The sequence below is a fragment of the Oryx dammah genome, unplaced genomic scaffold (genome assembly GCF_014754425.2).
Source record: "Oryx dammah isolate SB20612 unplaced genomic scaffold, SCBI_Odam_1.1 HiC_scaffold_18, whole genome shotgun sequence".
NCBI classification, from domain to species: Eukaryota; Metazoa; Chordata; class Mammalia; order Artiodactyla; family Bovidae; genus Oryx; species Oryx dammah.
In genome coordinates this window covers 54306581-54332697 of record NW_024070202.1, presented here as the reverse complement: position 1 = coordinate 54332697, position 26117 = coordinate 54306581, and the positions used below count along the sequence as shown (strand labels likewise).

Genomic DNA, 26117 nt, shown 5'->3' with positions numbered 1-26117 from the left:
TTATGAATCAACTAAAGAAATCTTCACTTGGTTATTCTGCCAGCAGTCAACCAGCTTCATCTTCTTTCCAAAGCCTGTGTTTCATATTTGCTTTTCCCCCTTTTCCAATAGGGACACAGCTATACTTGATCCTTGACTCAAACATTTGAAGTCATCATTTACCTCCTTACTTTTATCTTGAACCCAGTTACTAAATTCTGCCATTTTTTTTTGACAGTTTCTCTAATAATTCTTGTTTTCAACTAAAATGTTTCTTATTAATTTTACTGTCTCTTATAGGTGGGTAGAGTAAAGAATCTGTCTGCCAATGCAGTATATGTGAGTTCAATCCCTGGGTTGGAAAGTTCCCCTGGCATGGGAAATGGCAACCGACTCCACAGTTCTTGCCTAGAAAATTCCGTGGACAGAGGAGCCTGGCAAGCTATAGTCCAGGGGTTCGCCAAGAGTTAGACACAACAGAGCACATATACACATACCTTTTAACTGGTCTTTCTACCTTATATCTTTCTTTACTCTCTTTATCACTTCTCATCTCCCTTCAATCCATGACTTCAGTACTGTCCTTGGCCAAGCACATCCCATCATTTCCAGATTCAGCAACATTTGCCCTTACCTGCTAAATATATCAAGTCTCTTTGCTGATTATTGTTTAGTTATACTCATTAATGAGTTCCAGTAAATTTTCCCATGAGGCAAAACTACTAAATTAAGCAGATGTTCTATCCACATGCAGTTGTTTTATTTTTACTGTGTATGACCCTACATGTTCTTTGCTTCTGTTAAATGTGGTCACCTTCTGTCATCTCCAAAAGATGAACTGTCTGTCATGTAAATTCAGCCCAAATGTCATATATCCATAAGTTATATCTAATCTCCCCAACTGAAAATAATCTCTTCTACTTAACGAACTCCTGAAATGTTTTAAAAACCTTTTCTATGGCTTTTGATATTACAATACATGTTTACTATTATTAGGCAGTAAGCTCTTTGATGGTAGAAACAATGACACATCAAATGTTACCTCTGCAAGCATGCAGTGCTTATTAGTTATTTGCTTTGTACCTGGGACACAATTGCAATTTTTTTTGAATGACAAGCAATTGTTGATGTATTTTATTCTTACAGATATTTTCCTAAATGCTGCCTCTTTTGCAATGTTACTTTTAAATTGCAAAGGGAATGCAGAGTATGGTATTCAGGTACTATAATTTAGTAGCATGTATTTTCAGTTCATCTCTAATATGGAATTTGAAATTATAACAATATAGCAGTAATGAGTCTTCAATCCATATCCAAACAAAAGATGATATTAGCCTTATAATGAGAAAAAAGAAATGTGATGGTATGGGAGAAAAAAAGTAAATCTGAATTCATTTAGAAAAAATAAAATAAAATATTTTATAGCAGAGAGAGAAATAACTGAAAGAATACACATAAACTGTTGTAGCTCCTGGAACATGTACCATGAAAAAGAGATGTTGTGAAACTATTTTAATAAAATTAGTTCTAATTCATCTTTACCTTTCATATTTGAGAATTTAGACTTCTAATATATGAACAAGAATTACATTTAGTATTGCTGTAGGTTATATTAGTGTATCTTGGGTGTTTCAATAGCCATTTATTATCATTAGCAGCAGAATAAAGAAGGAAATAGAGAAATGAATACCACATAACTTGGTATTGTTTACTGCAGCCTGTGGAATGCTGGCTCAGAGGAAAAGAATGCGTTCATTCCATTAAACTGAGTGTACGATTTGAGACCTGAAAAAACAAAGCCCGTCTTAGCTATTAGTTATATTAATTTACAGGTTTATTTTATGCAAGGGTGTCTCAGCTTACCTGGGAGTTTGGAGCCATACTGGAATATAGTGTGTATTGGGTTTGAGCCTGAACCTTGAGGACTTTGCTGGAACTTTGGAGGATGACTTGTGGATCCATTCCATAACATAGTCAATACTTTATTTTTCTCCTTTTTGAATCCATATCATGAATGCTAAGCTAATATAGCCTGACATTTGATTGGTAAATAGGATGCTTTACAATTAATTACTCACCCTTATTAAATAACATAAAATGATTGTAGCTTCTCAGTTTGGCCTTCATAGTGGTCCACAACATAAACATAACATATCCATACATTTATTCTTTAACTTTATTTAAAATATACTATAACACGGAAATAAAATTATTTTAAAAATGTATTTTCTAGTAATTAGCTTTTTTTTTCCCAACAAACTTAGTCTAATTATGTATCAGACATGATAAAATGAAAGGTCAATCGCTACAGATACATAATTTCACTCTGATAGATTGCTGTTTGAAAATAGGTTATGACAATTAGATGATTAATTTTCTTCTATTAAATAGCATTATGAGACTTCAGATTACATTTATCAGTATATTCTCTTTAGTAGGGACATAATGGGAGGAAAGGCTGAACAGAATTGGAATTTGTTTCCTTTGTGGAAGGACCTGAATCTACTCATTATCAACTACACTTGTGAAAATAATTTAAAAATGAAATTGTTTGAAAACTTACTATATGCTGAGTATTCAAAGTAACATGTTAAAAATGTCATATGTTAAAAGTTAAAATATGTGAGTGTGAGGAGCAAAATTCTGGGTATCCTACTGGCAAAATTTTTTTGGTTCTGGTTATCTGCAAAGTATACACCCCTTGTCAGTTTAAGTAGGGAGTGCCTGTGTAAACATTCTTGTTTCGCCTGTTCCACATAATCGTTTCTTGTATCATATTTCTTCTGACCTCGCTATCTGAAACCAATTACAGGAGATCCATTTGGGCTGCATCTATTTTCATAAGAAGCCTAGGCAGCAGTGTTTTTCTCAGAGATGAATATCAACATCAAATATGCTTCTGAGTGCTTTGTTATTTATGTTTCAGAGAGATTTTGTAGCCTTCAGCTCTCAAGAATGTGTCACGCTGTGCTGTTTATACATTGAAGATATTAATGGGCGTAGATGTCATTTTTCATTTTAACGTCTCAAATGCAACAGGCTGATAGGTTAAGCATTCCTATTTTTATGAGGAGAGATATGAGCGATGTCTGTTTTTTCCAAAATATACATATATTTACTTTGAAAAAAAAGAAGTTATTTATAAACGTGAGAGTACTTAACATTTTTGGTTTCACTGGGTGTTTCTAAGCTATTCTCAAACACTTTACTCCTGGTAAAAGTTGTCAGTATGCTTCAAGAACTAAAAAAAAATATTGATCTGGCAGGTCACAAAGTTTTTTTACTCTTAATTCTCATAATGACACACTCATTAGAATTACTCTTTGTCTAAGTGATTCCTAACTAACTAAAGTTATTACTATTTTATAAGGGTGACATGCTTCAACTTTGCTTCACAAATTTTTTGTTTGTTTGAAATTACACAGTAACTATTAGCAATGATATTTGCAATAAACATTTATAGGAAAATGCAGTGAATTCTGGAAAACATATACATCCCCACACTTCTGCAGCTTAACAAAAAGTATGCCTTTATTATAAAGATTTTAATTCTGATTCTAATTTTTAAAATGTCCTATCTTTTTTAGCTTTGCTAAAGTTAGATAACTACATTAAATGAAGTGCACCTTAATTCAAAACAAATGTGTTTTTGGAAACTAGATATGGCTTGACTTCATTGGAAGCCTTTCTTGTTATTCATTTGCATCAGACTCAGTTATTATTAAAGGAAATTTTGCCAGCATCTTTGCCTTTTATTCTAAATTATTATTATTTTTTGTTTGTTTCACAAAGGGTGATTATATAAATACCTAAATGGCTCACAGAACTTAATGAATAGCTCTTTTCTATTTATCAATTAAAGTGGACAAGCAATTTTAAAATTAATATTCTATATAATTTGATACCTAACACCATATATTGAAGGCAGTATTTTATCTCATAATCTTTCATCATTTGAATAGCTACAATAATAAACTGCAAAGATAAACTAAATATCTTTGAACATTTGTTTATTGACTTCAGTCCTAAAATGTTATCCAGAATACTGGAATTAAAAATATCATGTGATGCCTGCAGTTAGAATGCAAACTGCCAAAGATTTCAGCTTATGAGTTTTAAATCATTCCTGATCTCTTGGAATTGTTTTTGTCCTCCCATCTCTTATATTTACTATAGCAGTCTCTACTACTACTAAAAGAATGCTGATATAAGCAAGTAGTTCTTTTTCATAAGAGTTTGTATTGAAAGATGATTCTTTACTATTTTAAAGATAAGTATAAATGCATATGAAACCAAGGTACTTTAAAAGTAGAAGCATGTTTTAGCTAGCTATTTTGTGTATTCCATTTTTATTATGATTCCTTTTAAAATGATGTACATTTTTAATAGTAATATTTTCATGACATGTAATTCTAAATATATCTACTTTAATGTATTTCTATAGGCACTGGGTATTATGTATTCCGTTGGGTTCCATGTTTAGATTGAGTTGGATGAATACAGTGCAAGTTTGTGAAGGAGATAGCCTTCTAGATTTGAGAGACAAAGGCCTTAGCTTTTGCCAGACTCTGCTACTGCTTTGTGACTTTAGTCATATTATTGTAATATTGGTTTTTCAGTTGCCTGTCTACAAAATGTGAAAGCTAGGCTAAACAATTTCTAAAGTTCTGTTCAGTTTTAGATTCTTCAGTAATTTTATTAGTAAAAACTTGTCAAGTGATTAGAATTTTATAATAGTTTAGAGCTCCATCAGGTATTGGTAGAACAAGTAATGAAATTTAAGTCAAGGTTGATGGAAACACTTAGCCCTAAAAACTATATTGTTGTTATTCAGTCACTAAGTCATGTCCAGCTATTTGCAACCCCATGGACTGTAGCACACCAGGTTTCCCTGTCCACTCGCTCCTGAAGTTTGCACAAACTCATGTGCATTGAGTCAGTGATGCCATTCAACCATATACCTTCTGCGATCATTCCATTCAAAATGAAAGTAAAAGTGTTAGCTCTTCAGTGGTGTCCAACTCTGCAGCCCCATGGACTGTAGCCTACCAGGCTCCTCTTTCTATGGGATTCTCCAGGCAAAAATACTGATGTGCGTAGCCATTCTGTTCTCCAGGGAATCTTCCCAACCCACAATCAAACCCAGGTCTCCCATACTGCCGGCAGATTCTTTACCATCTGAGCTACCAAACACAGATTCAAATTATAAGGAGATTATATAGTTTCCCTTTTAAGTTCTGATAAACACACATGGTCTCTACAGGTTTAAAAAAAAAGAAGTGATTTATTATGATGTCAGAGCTGTTCTTTCCTTTACTTATTGTTCTTTCCTTTACTTATTGTTCTTCTTTACTAGAGTTTTACTCATTGCCTCTGACAGTTCCTTTGACAACACAGAGACACACTAGAATGCACTCTGAACTGGAAGCCAGGAGACCTTGAAAGCACATGATTACTCTAGGCCTCATTTCTCTCATTTGCTAAAATGAGGGAGTCAGATTGGATGACTTGTAATATCGCTTTTAGTCCTAGTCATTCATGATTCCAGGATTGTGAACTATATTCATTACAAAGTCTTTAAGAATAAGCAATGGCAACCCACTCCAGTAGTCTTGCCTGGAAAATCCCATGGATGGAGGAGCCTGGTAGGCTGCAGTCCATGGATGGGGTTGCAAAGAGTCAGACACGACTGAGCGACTTGATTTAAGAATAATATGTATGTGTTGCTGTGTCTATGGAATTAAATATAAACTATATAAAACTGTTTATATATATATATATATACACAAAATAAACTAATAAATTAAAAATGGAACTTCTAGGAAAAAAAATTAGGCAAACTGTGTGACTTTTGGCATTAAAGGGAAAAATAGTTGATTTTTTGATCTTGAGAATTTCATAGAGATGTAGCCTAAATCACACTATATTAATTTCCATTTGAAAAGTAACAGTTGTCTTTTTTTTAAAAATGAACTTCCGTTAAAGAAAAAAAGAAAGAAAGCTATATTATATAGGATATCAAGTTGAAATTTTTTAAACTGAATTTTGTGATAATGAAGTATTTATGGAATTTTTCTTTGATATTTTTTCCAGCTGAACTTTATAATAAAACTGCCTGAGATCACTGGAATGTGCTAGCCTTAGAAATATTTAGGCTGACTTGTAATTACTTGAAAATTTAAAAAAACAAATTGAAGTTGTTGTGAATGAGTGTGTCTCTGAATGTAAAAAGTATGCTTGACAAACTGTGCCAGATCCTGCTATGGGAAGGCAAATCAGTGTTGTTAGGAGATGTGCAGGGGCATTCAGTTTGTTTACTTTGGTTTCTATGTCTGCCTGCCTTCTCAGAAAACTTGCTTGGAGCCAGACTGTAGCAGCCCTCTCTCTGTCTTTTCATAATTGATCAGGGGATGACTGCCTTCCCTGAGGGTTAAGACGTGGCAACTTTTTCTGTTTGCTCAGCATCTCAATGCAGTAGTTCAAACATTGTTCACACCAGCTGGCAGTGTAATGCCATATGCACATCTTGTCAAAGCAACTGTTGTCATGGATACTAGAAACTCTCTTAAAAACCAGCTCATTGATTCCAATCAAATTTGTACTTTTTATCAGCTTAGAATTTGAATTATTATAGAAGAATATTGATCTAAGATATTTTTCCCATCAGGAAAAATTTACCTAGTACCTTAAAACAGTGAATAACAAAGTAGGGTAATGATTTATTTTAGTTTTATGTGCTGAAAAATTTCATCATCTAGTGTTCGTTGAACTCAGTTGTTGAGAAAAACAATGAGTTTGTAGAGGATCTCAAAAGTTTGTGTTTTTTTTAATTAGTTTCCACTGCTACCTTTAAAATATCTCAATATGTATTTTGTATGACATTAGTTTTTATATGATAAATTTATAAGGTCCAATCACCAAGCTGTCCCTCCTCTAATAAATGATATGCTTACATAAATTCCTTATGTTAAGTTTTATCTTCCTGAGTGGGACAGAAAACATAAAAATAAATGAAAACATCTTCTATTTTGATTGGTATTCTGTCACACATAGAAACAAACCTGATTGGTTGAGTGGTAATTTCTTTGTTCTCTGATTTTGCTAAGAATGCAAATGAAAACCACTCAATTTTATTTGGTATTAAAACTGCACTTTATTTTGTCAAAGGAGAGGTTTCCCCTTGAATTGTAAGTACAAAAAAGTGTTTTTAATCTTTAGTGAAAATCCTTATTAATTCACTTTCAAGATAATCTGATGTTGATTTGTCAAATTTAATTACAGCTTCCGGTAACACTTGAAGTCTACTGCTTATGCTTCAAAATTGTAATATGAAAATGCAAATTGAATGATAATTTAAAAGGGACTGGGCATTTTGGTTGAACACTCGAAGACAAGTTCTATGTGGAAATGAGGTTGTTGATGTGGTTTATGATTTCTTTCTCTTTAAGCACTTTAAACAAATTAACTTTATTTTTTTCAGGATTACATTCATCTCTATTATTTTAAATAAAGTTGTGTAATGTGTGTTATGTGATTTTTTCACATTAGAAGAAAAATAATATTTAATAATTCTCAAAGGCAGGATGGTGAGTTGGGATTGCCATACATTGAAGTTTATTACTATTGACCAAAGAATAACTGATAATTTGCCTTTCAAAAAATATTTAGGTATTGCTCACTTTTCACTTCTAGGCTCTCCAAGCAGCAAGACAACTTCTCTTACAGCAGCAGACAAGTGGATTGAAATCTCCCAAGAGCAGTGATAAACAGAGACCACTGCAGGTTAGTAAAGCAGCACTCCTATCCTTGAGGTCTTACTTTAAAAGATGTCTGTAATGATAATAGATATGCAGACCCAGTTGTATACATACAGAAAATTATTACATTTGCATATATAAGTAATTTTAATTCAAAAAGAGAACTCATATAATCTTGAAATAGAAAAGAATAATATTCTACTAGCTAAATTTCAGAAGTTCACAAGTTCACTTACTGGGCAAATTATGTAGAGATAACATTTAGGATACATAGGCTTTAAGAGTTTTGTGTAAAACTTTCTAATGAAATTTTATTCACAAACAGGTTAAGTGTGAAATTTCTTCCTTAAAAACATAGTCATAGTAAAATGGTAGGGAAGGAAACAAAGCAGTCTTAAGACAACCCTTCTGCAGTTGTATTCAAGTGACAAATGCAGAAAACCTCCAAAGTTGCCAGAAAAACTGTTTGAGTTTGCCAAGGAGTTATTGCTGTTGCTACAGTTATAAAAACACATTCTGGAGTTTGTTGTCCTTATTCACTATGTTTGTCCTATGAAACTGATATTATGTATGTCTTTTAAAGTAACTTTTTGCCACATAATATAATCATTGTTTTATATAGCCTTAACCAATATGTATAGGACATAGGTGGAAGAAACATTTTTAGAGTCATATTTTTGAAATATTTGGAAGGCAGATTCTGGAATTGCATAAAACATTATTCAAAATGTTTATCAGTTCTGTTGAAAGATAAGCAATGCTTTTTTGAATCATGTGTTGTATACATGTCTAATAAGTTGTTGTTTTTTTAAAAGTCAACATCATTCTTACTGCTTTATCTTCAGAAAATAATCTTGAAAGAAAATTTATGGCCTAGCCAACTGTTTTCATTTCCCAGGTATACTTTCAGGTGCTAGTAACTAATTCTCATATGGTACTCTACTGAAGCTTAGTTTGTGTGATAGAATTATTGGCTATTGATCTACATAATCCAAAAGTTACTACCTAAAAATCGAATAAATGCATAGTCCCTAGGCAAATGTGAGATGAGTATATATTTTGGGGAACAAACCCATTTTTGGGGTGTGGGTGGGAAGAAGGGGGTCTTGGGGATAGGTGGATATGATGTACTGATGTCTGCCATGATTACAAATCAAAGTTATACTAAGTCAGCCTAAGTTTAAGATTCATTTTAACTTTTTTCTCTTGTAAAATGAATTTCACATTCTTTTAACTAGTAATTCTGTAGTGACAAACTTTCCTCACTATCATATGCCTCCCTAAGTAATTACGGTTTTTGAAATATTTCCATCAAGTTATCTGATTCCATGAGAGCCTCTCCATACATTTACATAACAGAGAAATTTGCATAGAAGTCACAGAAGATAGCAAATGAAATGCTTATCCTCACTATGGCTTCATACTGAGATTTTTGCTTTCTTGTTGGTATAGCAAAGGAAATTTAGATACTGACAGAAAAACCAAAGGTAGAAAAGATTATTGTTTCAGATATCTGAAAAACACTACATATTGTCCTAATTCTATTTTTATCATAGCTCTTGACAAAACAGACAAAATACTAAGTTGTTACTCTCCAAAGCTAAGTCCAGGAGAAGTTTCTTTATTGTTGGTTACCACGGTATCTTTGGAAAGAATGGCTGGGCTTTAGTTTTTCTGCTTTCTTTTTTTCTTGTTGTATTGGAAGGCAAAATGTGCTACTTTATTTAACTAAAATATACCTTTTTCTTCTTGGAAAATACATACACACATATAATGTGAAAATATTAATGAGTCAAATAAGAAAAGCTTGGTCATGTACCAAATGTTGTTTAAATAAAATTTTGAGCAGGGCTCTTCAATTTTATTATCACCAAAGGGTGATTAACAGTATTATAAATACCTTTTAACAATTTCAGTTGCTAATCATCTCCACAAACTTTCATTGTGTCACTTATGTTTAATGTTTTGTGATTCATATTATTTAAAATACATATCCATTGTACATATTATAAAACTGTAGCATTTTGTTATTGCTTTGATTTTAGTGGGATCTCATGCCAAAATGTCATAAGACTGAAGATTTAGTGGTTTTTATGAATAAAAATTTATAAATAATGAATGAAGATGTATTTTTTCACCAAAATATGCCCTGCAATTAATATGAGTCTACAATTCTAGTATTTTGTAGTACTTGATAGGCTTAGCAACTGGAAACATGCTGGGATTGTATTAAAAATCTAATAAAAATCTGATAGCATTTTATACTAGCTTACACATTTGTCAAAAGGAGAAATAAGGTAATTCTTATCTTTACATCTACAAATACTGTTTAATGTGAGTTGCACTATTTTCCACTTATGTTAAAGAAAAGGGTAAAATGTTTCTGTTAAAAATTTTAACCATTGAATATGAAAGTAACACTTTTAAAATTCCATGATTCTCTCACAGCCTACTTCTTTTTCTACTTACCTAAGAGTTTAACCAACCTTTCATAAGAGAGTTAGTGTAGATTATCTTTTAGGATTAAAAAAAAAAGATAATTTAAAATGTTTCAAAATCTGTACTTCAAGGCAAACTATTTGGTGTTAATAATAGATGGTGGTGGCTTGTACTTTATCAGGCATAACATATTTTTATAAGACCAAAAGAGATATGTGGTTTTTATTTTAAAACATAGTTTTGATGGAGAATGATTTTATAATATTTGAAAGAAAGGACAGAATTTTTTAAAGAATCTGTTTTAATGGCTCAAGTCACAAGAACAATATTTGGTTGCTTTGTTACATTCAACTGGATTTCTTTTAAATGTTTAAAAGTGGTAGCCAGATTTGAAGTGTGACATGGCAGAGAGAATATTTCTAGTAGACTTGTATTTATCTACTATTCCTTTTTCATTTACACTTTTTCAGGTTTTTGTGCTACACATGGCATAGATATTAGCGTATCTAATGAAAAATGGAAAGAGAAAATCATATCTGACAAGCTTGAGTACCGATCATAGTAGCGATTTCACTTTCATGTATAGATATCTGGTTATATGTGTTTGAAACATGTTTGCATATTATATTCATTACATGAAACACCAACTGAATAGGTCCGATCAGTAGGTACATTGGTAAATGACATATTGATGAATAATATATAAAGATTGTGATGCAAATGAGAGCTGATATTAACCTAAGAGTTACCAGATGTTTCTTTTTTATGTTCTTATTATGTATCCTGGAAAAACATAATCTAATAATAACAGCTGAAGACAGACTCTCATTTGTTTTATTTATCTATATCTACTCCTTACACTTTTAGACCTGATGTACTCATGGTGTTCCATAACGAGAAAAGTAGCCATAGGATAATATGTAATACTTTCAATTTCATAAAACTAATTTCTAGATTATTAAAAACAGTAAATGCACACACATGTCTGTGCATGGACATACACACAAACACATCTGCATAAACACACATGCACACTTCCATAATCTGTAACTTAAAAAGTTTTTGTGCAATACATTATCAATTTTCTAGCCTTTGACAAATCTACTTAATTTAGTTTAGGTATGAAAATTGGTCGCATTATTGTTCTTGTTACATTTACAGCCATGAGACAGACTTGTGGTTCTTCAACAGCTGTGCAGAGCAGAGACGTAAATTTAAGGTAAATGCCATTGCTTTGCTATCTGAGATGAATATTAGTATATAGCATTGTAATCACTTCCTGCATTGTAGGTATCTAAGGTTCTCTTTCCCAATAGGTCATTTAGAATTTTTTATAATTCTGTGTTAAATAGTTCAAGAATGGAATAGTAAAAGGCCAAAGTGAATTAAACCTAGCAGTCTTATTCTGACTCTGGCACAAGTGTTATATAAGTTTGAGGAGGTCACTGAGCATCTTGAAAACAAAGACAATGGGCTACCTGATGGACAAAATATAATATTCTATGGTTAAAATGTATTTCACTTTTTTTGGAGTGAGTGATAGGCATCTAATTTTTCAGGGTTAATTGTATCTTGTTGGATATTGGCTTATGCATAAGAATTATGTTTGTTTGTTTTCAGTTACAAAGCACTTTATTAGTATACCATAGCCAAAAATAATGCTTTGGAATCAAAGTATCAAATCTCATATGTATGAAAATCATGGTACAAATGTCATTTTATATAACATCTAAGGAAACTTTATTTATGCCTTGAAATAATTTTATATGTTCCTTTAGGAAAAAAATCTAAGCTCCGTAAGGAGTTATTTTACCATGTATTTACTTGAAATTCTTCAGTGACTAAGCAGCATTTCTAAAATTTCATATTCCAGGGAAAAAATAAAAACTAAAGTATAATATGTAAATAATGAAATATTTATCCTGGGGTGAAATACTTATCCTTGAATAAAATATTAACTCTGTGAGTTATAGAACTGAACACTGATAAATATGTTTTAGAAAATTATTACAGTCCATCCATGCACTGCTAGAGAATGAAATTGAATACTTCCTTCCAACATTAGTTTCTGACTTCTTGTTATAGGAATTAGAAGGTAAAACACATTTTATTCCAAATACTAAAAGAAATATAAGCAAGAAATCTGCAATATAGGTTTGAGATAAAAGAGAGTTTCATTTAAAAACTACTATCAAGGACAGACTATGCCTGTATGGTCCTCATTTTCCCATTCTCAGTCAGCAGTTCAGTTGCTCAGTTGTGTCCGACTTTCTGTGATCCCATGGATTGCAGCATGCCAGACCTCCCTGTCCATCGCTAACTCCCAGAGTTTACTCAAACTCATGTCCATTGAGTTGGTGATGCCATCCAACCGTCTCACCCTCTGCCGTCCCCTACTCCTCCTGTCTTCAATCTTTCCCAGCATCAGGGTCCTTTCCAATGAGTCATTTCTTCATATCAGGTGGCCAAAGTATTGGAGTTTCAGCTTCAGCATCATTCCTCCCAATGAACACTCAGGACTGATTTCCTTTAGGATGGACTGGTTGGATCTCCTTGCAGTCCAAGGGACTCTCAAAAATCTTCTCCAACACCACAGTTCAAAAACATCAATTCTTCAGCACTCAGCACTCTTTACAGTCCAACCCTCACATCCATACATGACTACTGGAAAAACCATAGCTTTGACTAGACAGACCTTTGTTGGCAAAGGGATGTCTCTGGTTTTTAATAGGATGTCTAGGTTGGTCATAACTTTCCTTCCAAGGAGTAAACGTCTTTTAATTTCATGGCTGCAGTCACCATCTGCAGTGATTTTGGAGCCCAAGAAAATAAAGTCTGACACTGTTTCCACTGTTTCCCCATCTATTTGTCATAAAGTAATGGGCCCGGGTGCCATGATCTTAGTTTTCTGAATGTTGAGTTTTAAGCCAACCTTTTCACTCTCCTCTTTCACTTTCATCAAGAGGCTTTTCATCAAGAGGTTCTTCTTCGTTTTCTGCCATAAGGGTGGTGTCATCTGCCTATCTGAGGTTATTGATATGGTAGTACTGCAGCCTACCAGGCTCCTCCATCCATGGAATTTTCCAGGCAAGAGTACTGGAGTGGGTTGCCATTGCCTCTCCACTGCATATCTGAGGTTATTGATATTTCTCCCGTCAATCTTGATTCCAGCTTGTGCTTCATCCAGCCCAGTGTTTCTCATAATATACTCTGTATATAAGTTAAATAAACAGGGTGACAATGTACAGCCTTGACGTACTCCTTTCCCAATTCGGAACCAGTCTGTTGTTCCATGTCCAGTTCTAACTGTTACTTCCTCACCTGCATTCAGGTTTCTCAAGAGGCAGGTCAGGTGGTCTGGTATTCCCATCTCTCTAAGAATTTTCTAGAGTTTCTTGTGGTCCACACAGTCAAAGGCTTTGGTATAGTCAATAAAGCAAAAATAGATTTTTTCTGGAACTCTCTTGCTTTTTCGATGATCCAATAGATGTTGGCAATTTGATCTCTGGCGCCTCTGCCTTTTCTAAATCCAGCTTGAACATCTGCAAGTTCACGGTTCAGGTACTGGTAAAGCCTGGCTTGGAGAATTTTGAGTATTATACTTTACTACCCCACCCCAGTACTCTTGCCTAGAAAATCCAATGGACGGAGGAGCCTGGTGGGCTGCAGTCCATGGGATCGCTAAGAGTCGGACACGACTGAGCGACTTCACTTTCACTTTTCACTTTCATGCCTTGGAGAAGGAAATGGCAACCCACTCCAGTGTTCTTGCCTGGAGAATCTCAGGGCCGGGGGAGCCTGGTGGGCTGCCGTATATGGGGTCGCACAGAGTTGAACACGACTGAAGTGACTTAGCAGCAGCAGCAGCAGCATGTGAAATGAGTGCAGTTGTGTGGTAGTTTGAGCATTCTTTGGCATTGCCTTTCTTTGCGATTGGAATGAAAACTGACCTTTTCCAGTCCTGTGGCCACTGCTGAGTTTACAAATTTGCTGGCATATTGAGTGCAGCACTTTCACAGCATCAACTTTATGATTTCCCATTCTACTAAAGAACATTTTTTAAAAGAAGAGTGAAATAGATAGTCTTATAGGAATGTTATAGAATAAAATATTTCTTAAAATATTATGATGTCACCACATGTGGCCAGATGCACAAGGCTAACACCCTGTGGAGGACTGTCTGAGACATCCAGTCCATCATCGCTAAATGCACTTGTGTGGAAAACTTAAAACAATCTACTCATGGCACGGAGAACTAGAAACATCCGTTTTGGAGTCTGGAGCCTATCTTTCCTCTCCATTTGTGAGACTCTAGGTAGAATAGCTGAATCTCTTGAAGCCTATTTCCTTATCTTATTCTTAGGTAGGAATAAGGATACCTACCTTGCGAGATTGTTGTAAAGACTAAAAAAAATACTGTATAAAGTAACCAGCATATATCCTTGCACTTATATTGAATTAGTAAATGATTTCTATTACAACCAGCACCAGGAAATTTATATTTAATCCGAGGTTATGATAAGCATTATATGTTACCTTTTGCTTGGTCATAATTGTCACAATTCCCTATTCACTATGATATGAAGTGTGTCTGATTTATAAGAAAGCAACAGTGAGTTTTTATGTACTGACTAGGGTTTGTCTGCTTCCTATAGGCCCCCACAACATGTATATGTCACACTTGCCACACACAAACTTACACTTTAATGTTTGTCCTCCCTGCTAGACTGTGAGCTCTATGCCAGCAGGGATCATGTATGTCCTGCTCATCTCCAGTGCCTGCTGAATAATAGAGCTCCACAAATACCTGCTGGAACCTCATACCTTTCTCCTCATACCTCTCTCCTAATGAGGAGAGATTGAGCTGAATTGAGAGTAGGAGGAGGAAGTGGGAAAACCTTCATTCATTCAGTGAAAACTGAGTATTTATAATGTGTAATATCCTCAGGGACTTATAATTTGGCGGAGAAGACAGACTTGCACACAAATATCAAGCCACAGTGGATGTGCTGTGGTAACTAGAAAGGCAGAAAGTGCTATAAGTATTTTGTTTTATCTTATTTTATTGAGTATAGTTGACGTACAATATGTTAGACTCTGATGTGCAACATAGTAATTTGATTTTTATAGATTACATACCATATAAAGTTCTCATAAAGTGTTGACAATATCCCCTGTTCTGTCATTACATCTTTGTAATCTACTTGTTTTATAACTGGTAATTTGTACCTCTTAATCCCTTCCCCTATTTTCCACCTCATTCCACCCCTCTCCCTTTTGTTAACCACTAGTTTGTTCTTTGTATCTGTGAGTCTGTTTCTATTTTGTTATATTTGTTTATTTATTTTGTTTTTTCAGATTCCATATATAAGTGAAAATATACAATATTTGTCTCTGTCTGACTTATTTCACTAAGCATAATACCCTCCAGGTCCATATATGTTATCACAAATGGCAAGATTTTATTCTTTTTATAACTGATATATATATATATATATATATATATATATATCAGTCATACACACACACACACACACACACATACATATGTATGTCCATTCATCTGTCAGTGGACACTTAGGTTGTTTCCACATTTTGGCTATTATAAGTAATGTAGCTATAAATATCAGGGAGCATATATCCTTTTGAATTCATATTTTCAATTTTTTGATAAGTACCCAGGAATTGCTGAATTGTATGGTAGTTCTACGTTTAATTTTTTGAGGAACCTCCATACTGTTGTCCATAGTGGCTGTGCTGATTTACATTCCCACTAATCATGTATGAGGATTGCCTTTTCTCCACATCCTTACCAACACTTACTATTTCTTGTCTTTTTGATGATAGTTATTCTGACAAGTGTAAGATGATATTGTGGTTTTGATTTTCATTTCCCTATTGATTAGTGATGTTGAGACTATAAGCAATTTAAAAAGAAAATTATTTAATTCAGGCTCAAGTGATCTGTAAAGGGTTTGTGGACACAGCATCTTTGTCCAGTCAATGCTAAAGGAAATCAACCCTGAGTATTCATTGGAAGGACTGATGCTAAAGCTGATGCTCCAGTACTTTGGCCACCTGATGCAAAGAGCTAACTCACTGGAAAAAATTCTGATTCTAGGAAAGACTGAAGGCAAAAATAAAGTAAAAGTGAAGTCTCTCAGTCATGTCCGACTCTTTGTGACCCTGTGAACTGTAGTCTACCAGGCTCCTCCGTCCATGGGATTTTCCAGGCAAGAATACTGGAGTGGGCTGCCATTTCCTTCTCCAGGGAATCTTCCCGACCCAGGGATCAAACCCAGGTCCCCCACATTGTAGGCAGACACTTTACCGTCTGAGCTACCAGGAAAGTCCTTCCCACCAGGGAAGGCAAAAAGAAAGAGGGTGGCAAAAATGAGATGTTAGCATCACTGACTCAATGGACGTGAATTTGAGCAAACTCTGGGAGATAGTGAAGGATGGAGGAACCTGGCATGCTGCTGTCCATAGGGTCTCAAAGAGGCAGACTTAGCGGCTGAACAACAAGCATCTATGTTAGGCTTAAAGAAAGAGAATTCGGTAGAGAAATTAAAGGGCGATTTTTGATGGAGAAATTTTCAAAAGATGTCATCAAAGACGTAGAGATGGCAAATTGTGAGATCAGTTAGGCAAGAGTAAGTATTCAGTAGTTTTTTTCTGATCAGCATAGAGGTGACACATTAAAGGAAACATTAAGAGATTGAAGAGCTAAAAAATATACATTGCCAGTTGTATAGAGCCCAAAATGTCAAGCTAATGAGTCTGTACTTTATGGTTTAGGCAGTTCAGTTCAGTTCAGTTCAATTGCTCAGTTGTGTCCGACTCTTTGCGACCCCATGAATCGCAGCATGCCAGGCCTCCTGTCCATCACCAACTCCTGGAGTTCACTCAGACTCACATCCATTGAGTCAGTGATGCCATCCAGCCATCTCATCCTCTCTCGTCCGTCCCCTTCTCCTCCTGCCCCCAATCCCTCCCAGCATCAGAGTATTTTCCAATGAGTCAACTCTTTGAATGAGGTGGCCAAAGTACTGGAGTTTTAGCTTTAGCATCATTCCTTCCAAAGAACACCCAGGACTGATCTCCTTTAGAATGGACTGGTTGGATCTCCTTGCAGTCCAAGGGACTCTCAAGAGTCTTCTCCAACACCACAGTTCAAAAGCATCAATTCTTCAGCACTCAGCTTTCTTCACAGTCCAACTCTCACATCCATACATGACCACTGGAAAAACCATAGCCTTGACTAGACGGACCTTTGTTGGCTAAGTAATGTCTCTGCTTTTGAATATGCTATCTAGGTTGGTCATAACTTTTCTTCCAAGGAGTAAGTGTCTTTTAATTTCATGGCTGCAATCACCATCTGCAGTGATTTTGGAGCCCCCCAAAAATAAAGTCTGACACTGTTTCCACTGTTTCTCCATCTATTTCCCATGAAGTGATGGGACCAGATGCCATGATCTTCGTTTTCTGAATGTTGAGCTTTAAGCCAACTTTTTCACTCTCCACTATCTAGATGTTGTTAAAGGTTTCTGATAGGGATATGATATAGTGATGGGGGAAGGCATGGCAATCCACTCCAGTATTCTTGCCTGGAGAATCCCATGGAAAGAGAAGCCTGGCAGGCTACAGTCCATGGGGTTGCATGACTGAAGCAACAGCATAGCACAGTGACATAGTGAAAGCAGTGTCTGGTGGAGATTTGTCAACAGCGGTCCATCTGGATGGTGCTTTAGTTGTAAAAGATCTGGAATAAGGTAATCTTTAAAAAGTTATTGAGGCTGGCATATCATGAATTGAGGTTTAGAAATGTTGAATTTGAAGTGATGGCATGAAAGTAAATTGAAATAGCAGACTTTTAGAAAATTATAAAGAGTTTGGCAGAGAAGTTAGAGTTAGATAAATATTTGTGAAATAATCCAGAAGTGATAGGTGAATCCCTGGAAGTGGGAGAGATTTCTGGGGTGGGGGGGGAGTCATCTACAAGGAGAAGCTCTCTAACAGCCACAGTTTTTAAAGCAAGAGAAAAAAGCAAAAGGATGTAAAGAGGGGGAAAATGAATCAAGTTATCTTGTCCTCTATTGAATAAGCTCAAGGGAAGGGAGTTTCTAAAACACGGAGCTTGTCTTGTCAACCACATCAAACAATGACCATGAGCATTTTCCTACATGTAGCACTGAACTGCAAGTTTGATGATTTCTATCCCCCCCTTTTTTAATTATTTGTCAATAACTCAAGATCTGAAATACTAATGTTATTTCGAATGATTGGGGAAAAACCCTTACTTTAATATGTGTTAAATAGAAAATAGATAATAAATATACTTTTACTTCTCTGATTGCTGTGTCTCTGGTCATATAAGTAAGTGTATACTGTGTATATAATACAGAGTTCCCATAAATTAAATTTGAGAGAAAACAGCTTTCTAGGAGGTCACATTTTCTCTTTTCTTAGCTACCCAAGCACTTGACTGTTTCTGTAATCCATTAGGATGTTATATTCCCTTGACTTCTTTACCTTAACTAAAGTAAGAGGAAGAAATAAGTAGAGCATTAATATTGTTAAGGGAGCTCTCCAGAAGATTTAAGACTTAGGCTGTGAATTTTACCTTAAGATGTTTGGAGGTGTCGTACAAGCTAAATTAAATGACAAAGTGAGGAACAATGTCAGTACATAGTTAAAGACAAAATGTGAAATTATTTTGAATTTCACTTACAGTTAAGATTCGTTGTGCTTTCTCCATGGATTCTATTTATACATTTAATCTTGCATTCTCCATTTCTACTTGGTTTTCTTAACGTTTCTCTGCTACCTTCACCTTTTCCACTATAGTTTTTCTTTATCATTCCATTCTTTCCACTCATCATAGAATCTTGCAAGTTTTACTTAATCTCTGTCTCTTTAGTCTCCATATTGAGAAAAGAATAACTATAAGTGCCTGAAATTATTAGGCATTTAAATGGCTAAAGATATCCTAGCATATCATTTTACTAACAACACAGTGAGAGTGTGTGACTTCTGCAAACCCAGTGTCTAATATTTTTAGTTCTCATCCTGCCTCAATAATAGTTTCTTTTTTTCTATTTTAAACTGTAGTTTTAGTATGAGAGCAGCTTGATTCTTGACTGTCTAGATACTTAGGAGAACCTGAAACCTTTCATGTAGTGTTAGAAATCTCCTCTTACGGATGACATTTATTGGTGGCTCTTTCAAAGTCAACCATCAGGTTGGTTTATCCTTCCTTCCTTAAATTCTTTTGCAAAATTTCCCAGAAAACTCTTTAAGAAATTCAAACTAGAATTGCTTAGAATGTTTGTACTAAATGGCCAGATTTTCTAAACAGATCTTAGGGTGTGTTGATCATGATTATTTTAATAGCAGTGAATTTGGAAGCACAGCATTTGAAATGATCAAACAAAAGTGTAATGAATTGTTCTTTTAAAAGTATTTAAGTCATCCTACCTTACTATGAAAAGCATATAAGTTCATTAAAAGAACCTAATCATATTTTTAAGCTAAATTATGGTTGGTCACTAAGTTATTTTCTCAAAGGCACTTAATAAGTGTTAATAAATTGCTATAGTGTAGTAGGTTTTTAAGATGAAAATGATGTTCTCTGATTAGAAGGGGATGAAACCACTCATGAGAACTAATAATAGTAGACCCTTGACATTCACAAAGTATGCAACCTTAGATCTTTGTGAACCCTCAAATTTAAGAAATTTCCAGTTCAAAAATATAGGAGGTCTGTGCAATCTTTCTTCCAAAGACTCTCACTCTGAGTCATGCTACCCTCATCACGTACAGAGTGTAACAAAAGTTAACTTTCCAACTTTCAATAAAATTTACTTTTTGATTAATGTCAATTTTTTATAATGAACATTGTTTTTCATACCTCAGATTTTTCTAGATCAGTGACAACAGGCAGAAAACCCGCAAAACTTCATTTATAACAGAAGAATCCCTAAGGTAGAGGAGTTAGTTTATGTGTGTGAGGAATCAGTAATCTAAAGACTAGCTCAGCCCCCAGCATGCTTGATTTAGTTTTATGGCTTGACAAATTCCACAGGTGTAATGTCATGGAACTTGGGGGTAATTGGAAAATAATAAGACCAGTCCTCAACATTTGTGAATTTTAAGATCTTGCAATCTAGCATCAGTTAGGAAAATCTAAGGTGAACCAGCAAGTCCCCTCCACTTTCTCTGCTGGTATTTTATTTGAGGAATTGAGAGAGGTACTCAATATTAATGTTAATATTTTCCTCCTTCTTGCTTGTAAATATCCAATGACATCAGTAGATAACCTGGGGTATTCCTTCAGAGTACAAGTTGTCTGGAATGCTTTTGAAAGGCATGGGGGAGGAGACTTCATAGAAGTTCAACTAAGTAGCTTTATTTTAATTACCATTGATTGTTGACTGGTTTGGCCCAAGCATTCTGAACTTAGTGTTTTATCCCTCAAATTAGGATGACTATATTTAGATTCAGTTCAGAGTTGAAGGTCTTGACTCACATCCAGCTTGGCTAAAAGTATTTGGTGGTTACTTTAAAAGAAAGGATTTGTTTGATCATGTGAGCTTTTATCATTTTATCTTCATAGACAGGTTTTAACTTGTAGGACCTAGTAGTTAAGCATTTTGGTAACACAAAATAGACAGTTCTTTTGCACAGTGTATAAATTCTTACACTTCTCGTGTTAACACTTAACATTGCCGTAAAAGCTGCCACCTTGATATCTTCTACTGCTAGTGCTACTGCACCTTCTCAAGTGAAAAACCAAGGAACACATTGAATACTATGATGTGCTGACATGAGGAAAATCTGGTGTCTCAGGAAAACTGGAGAAAATTCTTCCATAAAATATCCCTGTAAAAAATAAACAAAGTAACCCAAAGGAGAAAATCAATCTCACTATTCCACCTCCTTCCCATAGAGCCAAGCATGTAATAGACATTTAAAACATATTCTTTTGTGATGGAAATATGATTTAAGTTCTAGTTTCTCAAAAATGTGGGCATCATTTAAAGTTTTTATTTTATTCCAGGAGAGTTTTATTTCCCTTAATCAATAACCAGAGTTACTCACCTAGATAGTCTTAGAGTTCACTTAGGCTAATAATAGTTTTTTTTAATCTAAGAAATTCGTTGAAAATCATCTAAAAATGGAGAATCTTGGGTTCAACCAAGAACATTGAGTTAAAATTTGAGGGGATGGGATCTTAGCAAATCAAAATATTTTAAACTCTCCCAGGAGATTCTAGTGAGGCTGGTCTACAGAGTAGTAAATAGGAACCGTACAACTCTTCTGCAACACAGAAGTGGTTCCCTGTAATGAAAAGTAGCATTTGAATTCTCATTAATGTACTATGTCATTTTTCCTCTCAGGGACTCGGTTTTCCAACCTACGCAATGAAGCAATGGTTGAACTAGTGATATCTCAGTTTCCTTACATATGCAACAGTCTTTTAATCTCAGTTCTGTGTTTTACTTGTGCCTGCGTGTTTGTGTGTGTGTGTGTGTGTGTGTGTGTGTGTGTGTGTGTGTATCTTCATATCTGAGCTAACTAAAAAGTTCCTTGAGCGGGTTTTTTGAGATACCTGTCTCTGTTCATTCTTTCCAGGGGCATTTTCAACAATATTGTGAGAAATTTTATGTCAAATCTTAAGATCTTATCTTTGATTTTTTAAAAATAGTATCTGCTTTCTAAAGTCCTCAGCATATATCTCCTATGCTGGCCTCCTTTTCGATATTGGAAGCTTAAAAGAAAATCAAGTTCATTGTCTTCGAAGATAGCTGTTCAGTGCAGTGGTCTTGCATGCTGATCTCATTGTCCACCATCCACTTTTTACAAATTATATGAGCAGCAGTGTCAAACTACTTAGGGCTCCTCCAAAATTGTTTCATGTTGCCATACAGGTGACCTTACCTTTCTTTTTTCAGTATGCTCTTTTGTCTTTCCATCCTGAAAACTTCTCTGAAGCTTTTAAATCATCTTGTCAGGTACTCTATGAAGCCTTCTTTGAAACCCTCACCTGCCATACACACACAATGTAGAATTAATAACTCCTATCTATTTTGTCTCTATGTCATATATATGTATATGTATACATATACATATATACATATACATACATCTTTTCCTGCATGAATCACACTGAATCATGTATACTATAAGTTGCTTGAAGGTTAGGACTATCTCATTCATCTTCACTTTTCCAGCATCTGGTACGTGGTACATTTTGCATGAATGTGCCAAGTCCATACTGGGCTTACCCTATGGCTCAGCAGTAAAGAATCCACCTGCAATACAGAAGACAGAGGTTTGGTCTCTGGGCTGGGAAGATCCCTTGGAGGAGGACATGGTAACCCACTCCACTATTCTTGCCTGGGAAATTCCATGGACAGAGGAGCTGACCCAGCTACAGTCTAAATGTCGCAGTCAGACGTAACTGAACACAGCACACATGAAGTCCATAGATCAGTGATACCCCGTCAAGTTCCTCCTTTCTCCTAGGCTCCAATGTGATTTTTTCAGTTGCCTACTGGGGCATCCCCAAATCAACTTATCTCAAACCAGAATTATTTCTTTCTCCCCACAGCTGTCCAGTGTTTTTGTCAACTTTTCCTAATAGTCTCCAGCTATAAACCCTTCTGATTAGATTGGGCCATATTCCTCTGCCCTAATATGAAAGTTGCTCTGGTTTTCAACCTTCTCAGCGTGGCGCAAAAGGCTGTAAATCATTGTACAGCTGTTACTTTAAAACCATGGTTTAATCCTCATTGCTTATTGAACATGCTGTTTATTCTTTTATTCATCCATTCGTCCAAACTACAAAAAATGTTTGTAGTTTGCTTCTTGTATACCAGGCACTCTGCAGGGCACTGTGAACTATAAGAACTGTAACATTTCTTTGTATTTGTTCCTGTTTCTCCATCTGTTTAGAAGTCAGCCCCCCCCCCACCTCTTATTTGGTTGCCAGATTTTTACACAAACCTCAAGACCCTACTTCCTACAGTCTTCTCTGACTCTTCAAAGAGGTGATCCCTCACCTATATGTATATAGAACCTGTATCATACCTTTATTATTCTACATGTTCTAGTTACAAAGGTAGAATATATTGTATTTTATTATAGTTATTTGACTACCTTTCTAGTTTTCTCAGACTCTAAACCCTTTTAGAGGTCAGAGATTACATTTTGCTTCTAATGTAATGCTTGGTACATAATTGATGCTCAATAAATCTTTGCAGAATTGAATTAAAATAGGCAAATTGAATTGCTCCCTCTTTATCGGAATAAGTTCAAGGTACTACTTTCAACCTGGTGAGACAAGTATGAAGGTATGATGTTTATCAGCTTCTATGTATTTTGTAGAAAGAAACTTTTAAGCAGAAGTGGCTATCTTTAGAAGACCTGATTCAGGCTGCATCACCCACTCTGCTCTTACATTACTAATATATCTTGTCTTTGCTCTAGTTAGGCAATCTGTTTATGAGCAATACTTCAGCTGATTCCTTTTCCTAGGTAGATAACATGCAGTATACCTATTTAACAATAACAATGAACTCTTTATTTTTACCTAAATATGTTCCATTTTCTGATTCTGTTTTCTGGTTTATGAATTTTATATACATGTAAATGTGTTGCTTACAATAAGCACTTTACCCCTTATTTAGTCTGCTTCATTATTCTGTACTAGTCATACTTCTAACCCCACTAAATATCAATGATGCTTTTACTAGTAAACTGGAAGAATTCTGCTTAATAAGTGATATTGGAAATGTATAGGATACAAATGAGATATGAGGATTTCTCAAATATTATCCTGGTACTATCCTTGCTACATGAGTTATTGGTATATAATTTTTATGAGTTAATTATATCTAGTGCTTTAGCCCTGGGGATTTTGGATGTTTCTACTAAAACACTATCTGAATTTACTGTGGAGTTTATATCAGTTGCTCTATTCAGGAACATAGATTTATTTTTCACATGAAACATGAACTCCTTAGACAGGAAGTCCAGATTTGGCTGGTACTACTGCTCAAGGATGACACAAAAGACCAATGTTTCCTTCAGCCTTCTGTTCTGCCCCTGTGTAGCCTTTGTCTTCATGGTCACAATTGGGTTGCTCTTTCTCCAGGTGTCATGTTCATGTTCCAGGTAGAAAGAAGGGGAGGGCAAAATACCAAGAAGTGCAAGTCAGCTGAATAACAAGTTTTAATAACAAGTTTGCCCACAGAATGGCTTCTCTTTACCTTTCATTGGCCTGAATATTATCACATGAATACCCATTGCTTCATCTGAGTCTGTGAAACTGATTATATTCAGCTAGGCCTTTGGTCAAATTGAACAAAGTTTGGGTTCTTTTAGTAGAGAAAAAGAGAAGGATGAATTTCGAGATAGGAAACTTTACAGTGTCTGCCAATGACAATTTAACATAGCTGCTATTAACAACTCATGGGACCTAAGAAATCTGTGAAAAGAAATTTTTTCTTTTTTAAGCTAAAAAGCAAAATCTTGTGTAAAGAGCTAACTTTCAGTGGATGGAAGAGAGGTAGCTACTCTGCTACATAGAAACATAAAAGAGAATTTATGACGTGACATATTTTAATGACAAGAAATTTTTTATTTTTTGTTGTTTCTTCTGGGAAATTTTAGAGACACAAATCTGTTTATTAATGTGACTAAAGGTCGGTAGGCTCTAGGACTTTATTGCGAGTTTTGATATTTTTAATTATAACTGTTATTAAAGACTCCATACATTTTGAGTACTGCAGCTACTGCTGCTGCTGCTAAGTTGCTTCAGTCGTGTCCAACTCTGTGCGACCCCATAGACAGCAGCCCACCAGGCTCCCCTGTCCCTGGGATTCTCCAGGCAAGAATGGAGTGGGTTGCCACTTCCTTTGCCAATGCATGAAAGTGAAAAGTGAAAGGGAAGTCACTCAATTGTGTCCGACTCTTTGTGACCCCATGGACTGCAGCCTACCAGGTCCTCTGTCCATGGGATTCTTCAGGCAAGAGTACTGGAGTGGGTTGCCATTGCCTTCTCCAGTTTTGAGCACTAGTAGAGTACAATGCAAAATACACTGTTCTCTGCTAAAACACTTCAGTCATATCCGACTTTTTTCAACCCTGCCCGCCAGGCTCCTCTGTCCATGGGATTCTCCAGGCAAGAATACTGGAGTGGGTCACCATGCCCACCCCAAGGGCATCTTCCTGACCCAAAGGGATCAAACCTGCCTCTCTTATGTCTCCTGTATTGTCAAGTGGGTTCTTTACCACTAGTGCCACCTGGAAAGCCCACAGAGTATGCTAAGCAGAAGTGCCTCTTTCCCTCCAGGAAATTGCTACTGAAGCTAAGCAATGCTGGTGAGTCAACACAACTGAACATATGTAGGCAGTGGAACACTGGAAAATATAAATATTTTGAAAGTACAGAAGCACGTGTTTTTGAAGGACTATGAAAAAGATAGTCATAGAAGGTATCAGTTACTCAAGTTAAGGTAAAAAAAAAGTTTATATTTGGTTATTATATTTCTGGAAAGTTCTCACTTTCCTTCATGACCCAGATAACCATGATAGTGTGATCAGTCACCTAGAGCCAGACATCCTGGAATGCAGAGTCAGGTGGGCCTTAGGAAGCATCACAACAAACGAATCTAGTGGAGGTAATGGAATTCCAGTTGAGCTATTTTAGATCCTAAAAGATGATGCCAGCAAATTTGGAAAATTCTGCAGTGGCCACAGGACTGGAAAAGGTCAGTTTTCATTCCAGTCTCAAAGAAAGGCAATGCCAAAAAATGTTCAAACACAATGAGCACAATTGTACTCATCTCACACTAGCAAAGTAATGGTCAAAATTCTCCAAGCCAGGCTTTGACAGTACATGAACTGTGAACTTCCAGATGTTCAAGCTGAATTTAG

The 26117-nt window shown here is 35.4% G+C and overlaps 1 protein-coding gene across 1 annotated transcript in view; it reads left to right on the top strand.

The window, feature by feature from the left end:
- FOXP2 (forkhead box P2) overlaps positions 1 to 26117 on the top strand; it is a 671719-nt gene that overhangs the window by 461832 nt on the left and 183770 nt on the right. Inside the window, exon 5 of the mRNA XM_040260147.1 lies at positions 7672 to 7761. Within this exon, the coding sequence (XP_040116081.1) occupies positions 7672 to 7761 (90 nt within the window). The remainder of the gene's footprint in view (positions 1 to 7671; positions 7762 to 26117) is intronic.